This window comes from Mus caroli, unplaced genomic scaffold (assembly GCF_978045245.1).
Source record: "Mus caroli unplaced genomic scaffold, Mus_caroli_1 scaffold_18, whole genome shotgun sequence".
In the NCBI taxonomy this organism is placed as follows: Eukaryota; Metazoa; Chordata; class Mammalia; order Rodentia; family Muridae; genus Mus; species Mus caroli.
In genome coordinates this window covers 58,610,448-58,624,606 of record NW_028227273.1, presented here as the reverse complement: position 1 = coordinate 58,624,606, position 14,159 = coordinate 58,610,448, and the positions used below count along the sequence as shown (strand labels likewise).

At 49.0% G+C, this 14,159-nt stretch overlaps 1 protein-coding gene and 1 long non-coding RNA gene across 6 annotated transcripts; one reads left to right on the top strand and one right to left on the bottom strand.

Moving 5' to 3' along the window:
• Positions 1–188: 188 nt before the first annotated feature.
• LOC115029755 (uncharacterized) lies at positions 189–12,865 on the top strand. 3 transcript variants are annotated; one of them, XR_015045815.1, is made up of 5 exons: positions 189–469; positions 6,538–7,105; positions 7,359–7,460; positions 9,593–10,014; positions 11,449–12,865. It is a non-coding gene; the product is annotated as an uncharacterized LOC115029755 (long non-coding RNA). The 3 variants fall into 3 exon arrangements; XR_015045814.1 differs by lacking the exon at positions 11,449–12,865 and having other exon boundaries at positions 6,538–7,460; positions 9,593–10,462; XR_015045816.1 differs by lacking the exons at positions 7,359–7,460; positions 9,593–10,014 and having other exon boundaries at positions 198–469.
• Aif1 (allograft inflammatory factor 1) lies at positions 6,576–11,529 on the bottom strand. 3 transcript variants are annotated; one of them, XM_085832573.1, is made up of 8 exons: positions 11,475–11,529; positions 8,673–8,807; positions 8,057–8,231; positions 7,827–7,888; positions 7,673–7,739; positions 7,337–7,378; positions 6,996–7,158; positions 6,576–6,778 (listed from the first exon to the last, which is right to left on the bottom strand). In XM_085832573.1, the coding sequence occupies exons 3-8, from the start codon at positions 8,079–8,081 to the stop codon at positions 6,694–6,696; spliced, it is 444 nt and encodes a 147-aa protein (XP_085688699.1). In that variant the 5' UTR covers positions 8,082–8,231; positions 8,673–8,807; positions 11,475–11,529; the 3' UTR covers positions 6,576–6,693. The 3 variants fall into 3 exon arrangements, with proteins under 3 accessions (XP_085688699.1, XP_021042010.1, XP_085688700.1); XM_021186351.3 differs by lacking the exon at positions 8,057–8,231; XM_085832574.1 differs by lacking the exons at positions 8,673–8,807; positions 11,475–11,529 and having other exon boundaries at positions 8,057–8,345.
• Positions 12,866–14,159: the final 1,294 nt, after the last annotated feature.

The window sequence follows — 14,159 nt, the reverse complement described above, 5'->3', positions numbered from 1 at the left end:
CCCCACCTCCCGCCTCCCTCCGCGGCTGGGCACGCCCCCTGATTTGCATAGGGGGCGGAGCCCCTTTCTCTCCGACCCCTCCGCTCTTCAGGGCTGTCCCTACTTTAAAAAAATAAAGGCAGTGTGCGGAGGATATTTGCATAAAGGGGAGGGACTTACAGACGCTAGGACGCCGGTTGGCTAGGAAGACGCCTTGGCGTCGGCAGTTGAGACGCGTAGGCCGGGCGGAATGCGAGGCCGTTGGGGCGCAGAATTTACACGACGGATGGTGGGAGAAAAAGGATGCGCATGCGTAGTTGGTCCGCGGACGGCTGGGAGCCGAGACACACGCAGGGAAGGGATGCTAGGCCCGGGTCACTCTCAGCGGAGAAGACGGAAAGAACTGCGACGAATGGAAGGGATTAGCTTGTCGAGGGCGGAGTTACATAGACCGTGGAAGAATTTCAGGTCTGGTGTCCATTCGTGAGAGGTAAACGCGTCAGGGAGGCGGGGCTTTCCAGTTATCAAATCACGTCATGCAAATGAAGTGGATAGGCAAAAGCCAATCAAAGGGTCCAGAGGAGTGTATCATTGACTTTCTTTGAGTAGGCGTTCTTCGAGTGGTTCTGGGTATTTGCATAATATATGCAAACAATTTGAACAAAGACAAGGAATGACCTACTCTTCCAAATTTTAGCAGCAACTAACTACGGCGGATATTTGACATTTTTTATGCTCAATAGTTTAAAAAACTGTTTTATAATTAATGTTCTTTCAACAATGAGTTTCAGCTTTAAAGGTCGTATGTACTACTTCCCCTCTTTGTTAGTACTTGACTGTAGAAACCTTTGCCTCTCACCACACTTACTACACCTACTCAACATTTTCGTGTGAATTTTTATGTATATTGGTGGGTGTGTACTGGCCTTTACAAACCAGAGGTTGACATACAGAGGGCTCCCGCAAACACTTCATTTTTTGGGACAAATTCTTTTCATCTTTCAGTGAATCTTGATACTTGGATGGCTGAGCTCAGATTCCATATGGACTGACCAATGAGCTTGAGATCTTTCTATCTCTGCATCCCGGTGCTGAAGTTACAGACACAAGTGATCTGCCCAGCCTGGACCTGAGTACAGGAGGTCCAAACTTAGGTCCTCATGCTTGTAGAGCAAGCATTTCATCCACTGAGCCATTTCCCCAACTCTAGAAACATTTATTTGTTTTTATTTTATGTGTATGCATATCTACATATATGCATATGTACCAAGTGGGTTCCTGGTGCCAAAGAGGAGTTCAGAACATGATGTTGGATCTCTTTGCACTGGAATTACTGGTGATTGTGAGTTCCCAGATGTAGGTGTTGGGGATTGAATCCAGATCCTCTGAAAGAACAGCAAGTGCTGAGCCATCTCTCCAGTGTCCATCAGTAACAGTACCAGAGACAGGAATGGGATATTGTAGAGGCAGAGGAATAACCTGACTGCCCTGGTGGGAGCAGGTTAAAAGATATATGGGGAGAGAGAGTAGGTGGGAGGGAGAAAGAAGCACTTGGCGTCTGCAGTAGTTCCAGTGCTGTAGAGGCAAGAGACTGGTGAATCCCCTAGGACTCACTGGCCTGCTGCCATACTCTCATAGGTAGGTCAAGGCCCATGAGAGAACGCATCTCAAAACCACACACACAAAACCAAGGTGGGCATGATCTGGGAAATGGCAGCCAAGGTTGCTCTCTGGCCTCCATATGTACACCCCCCCCACACACACACACAGAGCAATTTTAGTCCATTTTGAGACACATTCAAACTGAAATGCTGACGGGTGTCAAGGTCTGAAGGATGCTAGGCACACCTGGAAGCTGCAATTCCAGTTGCTGCCAAGGGTTGAAGTATCTCGATCCTATCCCTACCTACACAAGAGTTACATGAGTTTTACACTAGAGGGCGCCATTGCTGCAAAATATAGCTCAGGTACTGGAGAGAGCAGAGGCAAACGTTTGCAGGCCTGTGCCTAGCTGATGTAGGTAAATCAAAGAATCACTTGTCCAATAGGGGCAATGAAGATGAAAAGTGAACAGGACACAGTTAAGAGTTAGCATGTGGGGCTCAGAGGTTAAGAGCACTGTCTGCTCTCCCAGAGGTCCTGAGTTCAATTCCCAACAACCACATGGTGGCTCACACCCACCTCTAATGGGATCCAATACCCTCTTCTGGCCTGTAGACATACATGCAGGCAGAACACTGTATACATAATTCAATAAATCTTTAAAAAAATATTAAAAGAATTTGCATGTGCTTATAAATATTGAACCACCCCACTTGGGGCACTGGGTACTCAGCACTGTTAAAATCTCTCCAAACTGTTAAGTAATAAGTTCTTTAAGGTAAGGACTCTTCTGACCGCTTTCCTGTGAGCCAAAGACACTGGAGCATGGGACAGTTTGACTCAGTCATTGGTGCCTTGTTGGACTCTCCCTACCTACCTACACTGGCTTAAGAGGAGGGGCAGTCAGTCAAAAGCTAGCCAGACTATACTCTTTACTAATATAACCCTTCCCCCCCTTTTTTTTTTAGTGTTTTGGTTTTTTTGAGACAGGGTTTCTCTGTGTAGCCCTGGCTGTCCTGGAACTCACTCTGTAGACCAGGCTGGCCTTGAACTCAGAGATCCACCTGCCTCTGCCTCCCCAGTGCTGGGACCTAGGATTAAAGGTGTGCGTCACTGCCGACCAGCTCAATATACACTCTTTAGAACACTCTATAATATTGGAGAAACAATTTTAGCTCGTTGTCCTCAGCCAGGGCTACTCAGTTTGTACTCATCCTTTTTGCTATCACAGACATCCATGTGTGACCTTCACCACTCTGTGTGACCTCCTGCCATTCCCACACGGTGGGCTAGTAGCGATGCTGCTGTCACTGGTGCTGAAGGGACAATTGTATGAGTTTTACAATTCAGAGCATTTGCAGGAGAGATTTGCTGTGACTGGCGCTACCCCTTCCTGGGGTATATAAGCCAAGATGTCTGGCTCACTTGGAAGTTGCCTGGGCAGCACTCCTATGCTGGCTCCCTTGGACCCATTAAACACTCTTTTTTGATGATCCTCTCTTGCCTGCGTTCAGTAGTGTAGGCTGAGCTGGCAGTGGAGAAAGTGGCAGAGGATGGCGGAGGCAGACTGCCTGACAGCTGAAGAGGCGGCAGCCCATCCGTTTGAGAGCATGCAGACAGGAACAAGGTGAAGAACAGGGGTAGAAAGGGTGGAGAACCGAGGCTGAAGAGTAGGAAACTTTAATAAACCAGAGAGGAGCTGGTAGTGCACCCATGAGTCCCAACAGTCAGGAAGCAGAGGCAGGCAGATCTTTGAGTTCCTGTCAAGCCTGGTCTACATAGTGAGACAATGCCTGGGGGTTGGGTGGGGGTGGGGATAACTGGTGGGATAGCTCAGAGGTTAAGACACTCGCCACACACTTATAGCTGACCAGGGTTCAATTTCCAGCACTCACATGATGGCTCACAACAGTGTGTAATTCCAGTCCCAGGGATCTGATGCCCTCTTTTGGCCTACACAGGCACCAGATACACATCACATGCGGTCCATAGACTTACAGGAAGACAAAAAAATCATATCTGTAAAGTAATAATTAAAAATAAAGATCCAGAGAGAAGAAACTGCAGCCTCGGTCATTGTTAGGAGATACAGAGAGCTGTCAAGTTTTCTGGACAGGTTCTGGATACCCCTGGCCAACAGCTGTAATGCTGCCAGGTGTCAAGGGCTGAGGATGCTAGGCTCACCTGCCAGGAAGCTGCCATTCCAGTTGCTGCCAAGGACTGAAGCATCCTGATTCCTCTCCCTACCTACACAAGAGCTACATGAGAGGCTAGAGAGATGGCTAGGCAGTTAAGAGCACTGACTGCTCTTCCAGAGGTCCTGAGTTCAATTCCCAGCAACCACATGGTGGCTCACAACCATCTGTAGTGAGATCCGATGTCCTCTTCTGGTGTGGCTGAAGACAGCTACGGTGTACTTATATACATGAAATTAAAAAAAAAAAAAAAAAGAGCTACATGAGAGTTTACGCTAGAGGGCGCTAGTACTGCAGAACCAACCAAGACCTTTACTTATAGAGCTTGGTTGCTGGGTAGAACACTAAAAAGACTAAAGCAGGATTGTGAGTTTGAGGCCAGCTTATGCTACGTAACAAGTGAACCTTGGAGAGGTAGAGAGAAGAGAGGGATGGAAAGGAGAGAGGAGGGGGAAGAAAGGAAAGAAGAGAGGAGGGAGGGATGGAACACTGAAGACGACCTCTTGATGAATAGTGGATATGACTGATTTTGCAGAGGACCAGAGTTTAGTTGCCAACATTCATATCAGGTGGCTCCTGTAACTCCAGCTCCAGGGGGATTCTGTGCCTCTGGGGTCCTAGGGCACCTGTGCTCATGTGCAACATGCTGGCATGCGTTCACACAATCAAAAATAGGTTTTAAAAAACTGCAGCCTAGCCGGGCAGTGGTGGCGCACGCCTTTAATCCCAGCACTTGGGAGGCAGAGGCAGGCGGATTTCTGAGTTCGAGGCCAGCCTGGTCTACAGAGTGAGTTCCAGGACAGCCAGGGCTACACAGAGAAACCCTGTCTCAAAAAAACAAAACAAAACAAACAAACAAACCCAAAAAACAAAGTGAGCTCCAGGACAGCCAGGGCTACACAGAGAAATCCGGTCTCAAACAAAACAAAACAAACAAACAAAAAAGCTGCAGCCTTAGTTAGGAGCATAGCTTAGTGATGAAGAATGCACTGGAGTCCCTTAATTCCCAGCACCAGATAAAACCTGTGTATGTGTGGTATATTTATGTCCAAGCCACTATGTAGTCCTGGCTGGCCTGGAACTTACAATATATACCAGGCTGGCCTCAAAGTCACAGAAACCTACCTGCCCGTGCCTCCTGAGTGTTGGGATTAAAGCTGTGCACCCCCATGCCTGGCTTAACCTTTTTAATTGTGTGCATATGTGTATTAGGGAGGGTGTCTGTGAGAGCTTTACCCACGGACAACAGCAGAGGGGGTCAGAACCTCTGGAACTGAATTGGGTTCTTAGGAACCAAACTTAATCAATCTCTCTCTCTCTCTCTCTTTTTGGTCTAGGGACTAAAGTGAAAGACCCATATATGCTAGGCAGGCACACTGCTCTGAACTCAAGAGCATTGTATACGCTTACCTGATGACCCCTTCAAGCCCCCACTTCCCCTGGAGCTTTCTATGGGAATTACCAAGAGGACCTCTCCCTTGCTTCGAAGCCTGGAAGCTGGGGCTGCTGTATATGAAACTCATTGAGTAAAGAAAGCTGGGCCGGGAGTGGTGGTGCACGCCTTTAATCCCAGCACTTGGGAGGCAGAGGAAGGCTGATTTCTGAGTTTGAGGCCAGCCTGGTAAAAAAAAAAAAAAAAAAGAAAGCTGGACTGTGGGGGGGGGGGGTCATATTTTCCGAGAGTGCCTGCTCGGTATGTGGGAAACCATGGGTTCAGTTGTGCATTGGAGGAAGGAAAGGACAGTGAGTGGATCTAAATTCTGTAGCCAGAGACAACTCACCTGGATTCCTCGGAGAGAGAAAGGCCTGGCCTTGGGTCCTTAGGTCCCTTGCTTTTCCTGGTTTGTGGGCTGTTCCACAGTTTCTATCATTTAGAGATGCCTCTGGTAACTTCCTGATATACCCCCTCTTCCCTTCATTAGTAGCCGGAGGAGGGGGGTGGCTTTTGTCTTGGCAGTACTGGGAATTGAACCTAGGGCTAGGCAAGCATTCTACCACTGAGCGTTAGCTCTGGCTCCAGACTGGACTTGGTGGTTTTTCTGCATAAGAAGCCCAACGTCTTGTTTAACTTTCTAGTATCATGAGGCCTTCACCCCATCTGTTCACTCAGGTTTCAAACATTGCTGAGAACTTCTGATAGGCCAAGCACAAAAGCTTCGCTCCTAGCTGGGCAGTGGTGGCGTACACCTTTAGTCTCAGTACTCGGGACACAGGTGGATGGCTGAATTTGAGGCCAGCATGGTCTACAGTATGAGTTCCAGGACAGCCGGGGCTACACAGAGAAACGTCTCAAAACAAACAAACATCTTAGCTGTCATTCCTATTTCCAAAGTAAAGCTAGAGAGACTGTGTGATGGTCAGGGTTACAGGCAGGAAGATGAAGACTCTGTCAAGGTCACCCTTCACCCCTATGAAGCTCCTGTGAGCCTGGACAGATAAAAAGATATCACACCTATATTCTCTCTTGGTTTGGTTTGTTTTTTCAAGACAAGAGTTTCTCTTTATAGCCCTGGCTGTGCTCACTTTGTAGACCAGGCTGGCCATGAACTCGGACTTGCAGAGTTCTATCCCTCCCTCCAAGTGCTGGGACTAAGGGCTGCACCCAGCAGGCACACACCTATAATCTTTGCGGTCAATGCTGTCTTGAAACTCTGGAATCTCCCCACAGAACAAAGAGTTATCAGCCATAGCAACCCCATCCAATAGTAAGGCTGGAAAATCCTGACTACCCTTCCCTCAAAGATGCTTCCTTCTCCCCCAGGTCCAGGACGCGTGTTCCCAGTAACTGCAGAGCTGATGTGACCCACGAGGAGCGTCATTTATTTAGTCTGACTCTGGCTCACGACTGTTTCTTTTTTCCATGCTGCTGTCATCAGAAGCTCCTCACTCAGCCCCACCGGGTGACATCCACCTCCAATCAGGGCAGCTCGGAGATAGCTTTCTTGGCTGGGGGACCAGTTGGCCTCTTGTGTTCTTTGTTTTTCTCCTCATACATCAGAATCCTGGAAGAGACACAGGCATCAGGGACAAGTCTCTCAAGGGAGTAAATCTCAGGTTGCTCTAAGAGTGCAGAAGGGGGGAAGAGGAAGGGCCAGAGCTGTGGATGGGTGTGTGAAGGGTCTTGGAAGAGTTCCTCTGAGGAGAAAAGGTGGCTGCTGGGACAAGGCTGGGGCTATGGAGAAGATGGGTCAGTCCTGGGAGGTTGGAACTAGATCTCACATTCTCAAGATGGCAGATCTCTTGCCCAGCATCATTCTGAGAAAGTCAGAGTAGCTGAACGTCTCCTCGGAGCCACTGGACACCTCTCTAATTAATCTCTTCAGCTCTAGGTGGGTCTTGGGAACCCCAAGTTTCTCCAGCATTCGCTTCAAGGACATAATATCTGAAGGTGGAAAAGGAGGGTCCTCTCTCTCTGCCATCTTGTACCTCCACGTACCCCCCCCCCGCCCATGTATTATTGGTTGTGGCTAGACCTTTTGCTGTCTACAGGGGACAGAATTAGGGGACAAGGCCTCTATTTCCCTAGGTCTGCACACTAACCCCAATCACCCTTTTCTCACCGATATCTCCATTTCCATTCAGATCAAACTCCATGTACTTCACTGGATGAGAAAGAGAGCAGAGAGAGTAATTGCTGTTGTGGGAGTTTGAGGAATTGGTGGCTGAGCAATGCCAGGGTAGAAGGTATGGAAGGAGGGTGTGGGGATAGGGGCTCCTGAGGGAGCCTGTGGGGGCGCTACGATGGGTAGAACAGGGAAAAGGAGCCCAAATGGGAAGGAGGAGCTTGAAGGCAGCCTCCCTCCTCCACAACAGTCAGCTGGCCTTGATCTCTCAGCCCCAACCCCCAGCTGCCCTCCTCACCCCCAGCCCCTTGCCCCACCCCCAGCCCCTCTCACCCTTGAAGGCTTCAAGTTTGGACGGCAGATCCTCATCGTTGCTGTATTTGGGATCATCGAGGAATTGCTGTTGAGGGCACATGGAAGCTGGGTGTCATCCTGGTCAGCCCGAGGAGCTCCAGACCCCCACGCTCCCCTTGGCTCCAGCTTTTACCTTGTTGATCCCCTCCAGCCTCTCTTCCTGCTGGGCCTTCAGCAGTCCAAAAGCTTTTCCTCCTGAGGGGTACAGAGGTTAACCACCCCTCCTTTCCTCCCCTCTTCCCCGTGCCCAGCCCAGGTGTTACCCAAGTGCTGCCCTCTGAGATCCTCCAGCTGCCCCCCTGGCTCCCCAAGCCAGGCCTGACTCACACTGGCTCATGACACTATGGGGTCCACCTTCCCTACCCTGCAAATCCCTGCTTTGGCTCATGGCTCCTCAGACGCTGGTGGCCTTAGGCTGGCAGTCTGTCCGCTGGGTCCTCTCTCCACCAGCTCCCCAGTCTCTTCTGGGACCGTTCTCACACTTCCCCTTTCCACTCATTCCCTTGCTAACTCCCAGGCATCACTTCCACATCAGCTTCTGCTGACACCAGCACCCCAGGAGAAGGCAGAACGGGTTGAGAGAGGAGATGAAGAAGTAATGTGCTGAAAAGTTACTTTGGGGGTGGGGTGGGGGCAGGGTCTCCTATCCAGGCTCTTGAGAATTGAAGCAGCCATCCTGCCTCAGCCTCCCAAATGGCTGGAACTGCAGCCCTGTAACACACCTAGCTCCACACAGTTCCTCCAAAGAAGCAGGCTGTACATGGGAGAAATACTTAGATCAACTCCCGGAGGTGTGGAAAGGCACCAGGATCTGAGGGACCGAGCGTGATACCCTAGGCCTGCAATCTAGCACCTAAGAGAGGTTGAGGCTGGGAGTTGGAACCCAGCCAGGCCAACACAGTAAGAACCTGTCTCAAACCAAGGATGCAGTAGACAGTGGCTTTCCCCAGATCCTGAGGTGGGGCTTGGGAGGGTTTACTTGAAATCTCCTCAGGCTTCATGATGCAGGTTAAGACAGGCAGCTGAGGAGGACTGGCTGACTTTCCCCGGGATGGAAGAGAGAGGATGAAGTCTGCAGGCTGCTCCAGGAATGGGGTGAGCTGAGCCTAGGGCCCTGGAAAGGAAAGAAACCTCTCTCAGGGCTACAGAGCAGCACTGGGGACATATGGAGACATGTCCCAGAAGGACGTGAGTTTGTGTTCCTCAGGCTCTTGAGTGCCAGCCTCCTGCCTCACCTGCTTTGAGATCTTAGGCTGAATCTACAAAGTCATTTGAGAGTTTGAAGAGACACTTTGGAGGAACAGAAAGTGAGACTGAAAGAGACAGTAGACAGAGCTACTTCCTGTCCCCACCATGGGCTGACAAGGGTCTAACTCATGCAAATGCCCTCCCCTCATACCAGGGATAGCCTTGGTCCCCTCAGTCACAGGGTCACCAGGGGAGGGAGGGCTGTGACTCCAATGCACTCAGGCCCCTTCCCTTGTGCCCCCCACCCCAGGCTATGTCCCCTTGTATGGCAGGCAGTGTCTGTCCACTCTGCAGAAGACCGCAGCCTCTCGCCTGCCTTTGAGGCAGCCACCCTCTGGCCCTGTGAGAGGCTCTCAGTGTCTGGTGGGGACAGTTCTCTAGCCACGTTCATGCGATAAATGATGAGCGAAGGCTTCCTGTTTGCAGGGTACACTGCTAGGCCCAGGGAGCCAATAGATGAAAAGTCTGCTCTCGTGGTCTCCATTCAGAGCTCTGTGCTTAGAGGGTGGGTTTGAATAGCATGATTATGGAAGATGGCCGAGAAATTGCTCTCAGGGATGCAAGAGATACGTGGGTAGAAAGGAGAAAGTATGCTGTTTTTGTTTTAATTTTCATTTAATTTCTACTGTTTTATTTGTACTATGTGTGCAGGTGTTCACAGCTTGGCATGTGTATGGAAATTAAAGGAGAGCTTGTAGGAGCTGGATCCAACCAGTTCCCCAGTTAACAGCTCTTCATGGGAGATTTCCTCCAGCAGCAACCTCAGTTCCTGGTGGAAACTGATCACGATGCATCCTAGAGTAGAATTCAGCTCTGACACTGCAGACGGCCAATCCTCTGTGTGGAGGGGCTCTGTCCTTACAAGATGGCTCTAGGTTAAGATCTGGTCTCAAGTCCAGACCTCTTGTACTTCTGGACAGCCAGCCCTATAAGTCAAGAATGCTACAAGCCCCTCTTCAGAGCTGTTAATTTGCCAGGCTGGTTCACAGGACTCAAGCCAAGCACCTGCCCACATCTGTGCTTCATTATAACGCATCCAACACAGTGGCAGCCAGATGCAACAGTGAGACGAGGTACCAAGGAGAGGGGTCTGGAGCCTCTGTGCCCTTCTGTACTAACAGTCCCTGGCAGCCCTCTGACACACGTCTTCTCTGGTGTTTAAGGAAGTACCACCAGGCTGGGATCTGGGATAGTCCGTTAAATCATTAGCTATTTAAATAATCAGCTATTGGCTACTGACCAGTTGAGTTGAAAGTTATAGCTCTCTTCCTCATTCCTGCCCTTGGCAACAAGATTCCTATCTTTAGGGACTTTCCAAAAGTCACCCTATTAACATAAACCCCGTTAAAAGAGTCTTGCTCAGCCAGGGCTATACAGAGAAACCCTGTCTCAAAAAGAGTCTTGCTATAATAGAAGATTCTGTATTAAACCTTTATCAGTTAGCAAACTGCAGGAGTGTGACAAGCTTTGCTCAGGAAGTGAGTGAGGTTGTATATCTTTTTTTTTTTTTTTTTTTTTTTTGGTTTTTCGAGACAGGGTTTCTTGTGTAGTCCTGGCTGTCTGGAACTCACTTTGTAGACCAGTCTGGCTTTGAACTCAGAAATCCACCTGCCTCTGCCTCCCAAGTGCTGGGATTAAAGGAATGCACCACCACTGCCGGGCTAGAGATTGTATATCTTAGTGTGAAGGTGTGTGTGTGTGTGTGTGTGTGTAAGAGCAACAGTCACCCAAAAGCCTGGGGGCCACCTTTAATCCCAGCACTCAGGAGGCAGAGGCAGAGGCAGGCAGATTTCTGAGTTCGAGGCCAGCCTGGTCTACAAAGTGAGTTCCAGACAGCCAGGGCTACACAGAGAAACCCTGTCTCGGGAAAAAAAAGGGGGGGGGGATTTTAAAAAGTCAGCCAGGAAGATGCAAGACTGTGTTTCCCAGCACTGTGGAGGCTGAGTCAGGACTGCCAAAGGTTTGAGGCAAGCAGTCTTGTGGAGTTCTAGGTGAGCCTGAGACAGGTCTAAAAAGAAAAGCCAGGGCTGGGGTTAGGATGGGGCTCTGTGAGTGAGGTGCTGCCACCATGAAGACCTGAGTGGGAACCGAGAACCCACGTGGTAGACAGGCAGGAAAGAACAGATTTCCACAAGCCGACCTCTAACCAGTCCAGTCATGCCCTTGCACACAGACAGACAGAGAATAAAAATAAATTTAAGAGAAAAACCAAAACCCCCAAACAAAATGTAGCAGAAGAGGCCTGGGGATGGAGTCAGGGAAGGAGCTGTCAGAACACTGAGATTAGAGGCCTCCTGCTACGAGCCTCTGCCGTGGTTCTGTGCTCTTCACAGGGGTGACTAGAGGGCTAAGGCCTGTGAACTGACTGCTGCCTGGAAAAGGATGCACTGTCCAGAAAGTGAGGGAGAGAGAGCGAGTGTGTGTGTGTGCGTGTGCATGTGTGTGAGTGTGTGTGTACACACGTGTGTGTGCCCTGAGAGCCTTCTATTTACCCTCCATTCTTCCAGCCCTGCTCTTTGCCTAGGAGACTGACCTGTGCAGACCACATCAGAGGGTTCGTCTGGCTCCAGTTAGTTTGGGCCTTGGAGGAGCCTGACAGGGAAACAATAGGATGGAGGAACTGGGTGCCTATCACCACGGCTACCTTTCTGCGAGGTCACAGTGGCCCAGCCTTTCCTGAGGCCAGCAGTCCTCTTGAGGTACCTGTACTGCCAAGATTTCTTTCAAGTGTCAGCAGCCCACAGGCTACTTGTTTTTTCTTTTCTTTTTTTAAAAAGATTTATTTATTATTATATATAAGTACACTGTAGCTGTCCTCAGACACACCAGAAGAGGGTGTCAGATCTCATTATAGATGGTTATGAGCCACCATGTGGTTGCTGGGATTTGAACTCAGGACCTTTAGAAGAACAGTCAGTGCTCTTAACCACTGAGCCATCTCTCCAGCCCATGATCTCTTGTTTTTATCTTGTTGAAACAGAATCTCATATAGCCCAGGCTGCCCTGGGACTCACTACATAGCTGAAGATGAGCAACTGACTTCAGCCTTCCAACTGCTGTGATTTGAAGTCAGTGACACTTTTAATAAAGACATACAGGACAAAATACCATTGCTTGGTTTGAATAATAACTTTAAAAAAAAAATGTAGCCGGGCGTGGTGGCGCACGCCTTTAATCCCAGCACTCGGGAGGCAGAGGCAGGCAGATTTCTGAGTTCGAGGCCAGCCTGGTCTACAAAGTGAGTGCCAGGACAGCCAGGGCTACACAGAGAAACCCTGTCTCGAAAAACCAAAAAAAAAAAAAAAAAAAAAAATGTGTGTTGGGGGAACGGGGGTCTTTTGCCTACATGTTTGTCTGTATACCAGTTCTGTGCCAGAGGCCAATTGAGGGTGTCGGATACTCTGAAGCAGGAGTTATGAGAGAATGTGTGCTGCCACGGACCCCCAGGTCCATTGGAAGAGCAGCCAGAACACTATTTGGCTGAGCTATTTATTTAACCCTAAGAACTAATTTTTTAAAAAGATTTATTTATTATTATACACTGTACACTGTAGCCGTCTTTAGATGCACCAGAAGAGGGCATCAAATCTCATTACCGGTAGTTGAGCCATCATGTGGTTGCTAGGAATTGAACTCAAGACCTTTGGAGGAGCAGTCAGTGTTCTTACCCTCTGAGCCATCTCTCCAGCCCAAGAACTAATTTTTTAACTCAAGGAGTTACTGAACATTTGAGGCTAACCTGATATACATACTCAACGTTCAAGTATCCTGGGTTACAGAGTAGGATGTGTCTTAAGTTAATTAAAATATAAGTTGATTGCCAGGCGTGGTGGTGCACACCTTTGATTCCAGCACTCGGGAGGCAGAGGCAAGCGGATTTCTGAGTTTGAGGCCAGCCTGGTCTACAGAGTGAGTTCCAGGACAGCCAGGGCTATACAGAGAAACCCTGTCTCGAAAAGCCAAAAATAAATTAAAAAAAATATATATATATATGTATATGTGTATATATATATGTGTGTGTGTGTGTGTATATATATACACACATATATATTTTTGAAGGCTGGGTGTGTTGGTGCACACCTTTAATCCTAGTACACAAGCGGCAGAAGCAGGTGAATCTCTTGAGTTCAGGGCTAGTCTGGTCTACACATAGAGTTCCAAGGCCAGCCAAGAACTACGTAATTGAGATCCTGTCAAAAACAAAAAAATGAAACAAAACAAGAAAACAATAACAACTTGGGAGGCAGAGGCAGGCGGATTTCTGAGTTCGAGGCCAGCCTGGGCTACAGAGTGAGTTCCAGGACAGCCACGACTACACAGAGAAACCCTGTCTCAAAAAAACCAAAAAAAAAAAAAAAAAAAGAAAACAATAACAAAACTATTAGCGTCCCTAGAAAGTCTGAGATAATGAAAATTGTTCTTGAATACACATATGCCATGACTTACTCTAGATGGACTGCCCTGGAGAGTTTTGTCAACTTGCTTCAAGCAGAATCATCTGAAAGAGGGAGCGTCAACTGAGAAAATGCCGGCAGGCAATCGGTCTGATTGAAGGAGGGCCCAGCCCACTGTAGGTGGGGCCATCCTGGGCTGGTGATCCTGGGTTCTGTAGAAAGCAGGCTGAGCAGCCATGAGGAGCAAGCCAGTATGAAGCATACCTCCATGGCCTCTTCATCAGCTCCTGCCTGCCAGGTTCCTGCCTGTTTGAGGTCCTGCTTTGGCTTCCCTCAGTGGACAGTGTAACTCAGGACCTGTAAGCCCAAAAAGTCCTTCCTAAGTTTCTTTTGGTCATGATATTTCATCACAGTAATATTAACCTGACTAAGACATGGACTGATCTCAGAAGCATTCATGCAGTGTCTGAGAACCCATAGCTATGGTTAGATGGTTGGAAGTCTTTTGTACCTGGGAGAAAGGGAAGAGGAGCAGAGTCCCCTTACGTTGAGGCCCGGCCATCTCCTGGATCACCCCAGCCCAAGGGTAGGAGGAGAGACTTATATACACTAAGTAGCTAGTAGCTGGACAGTCATAGTTGCAGTTCCCGATGTACACATGTGCACACAGGTAGTGAACACGGAGTCTAGTTCAGAACGATGACATGCAAACCATTATTTCCTGGGCTACAGAATACTGCCCTGTGTCAGAGTGTGCATCGTGAAAACATAGGTTGGGGGCTTGAGAGACAGCTCAGCATACCTAAGAATGCCTGCTGCTCTTC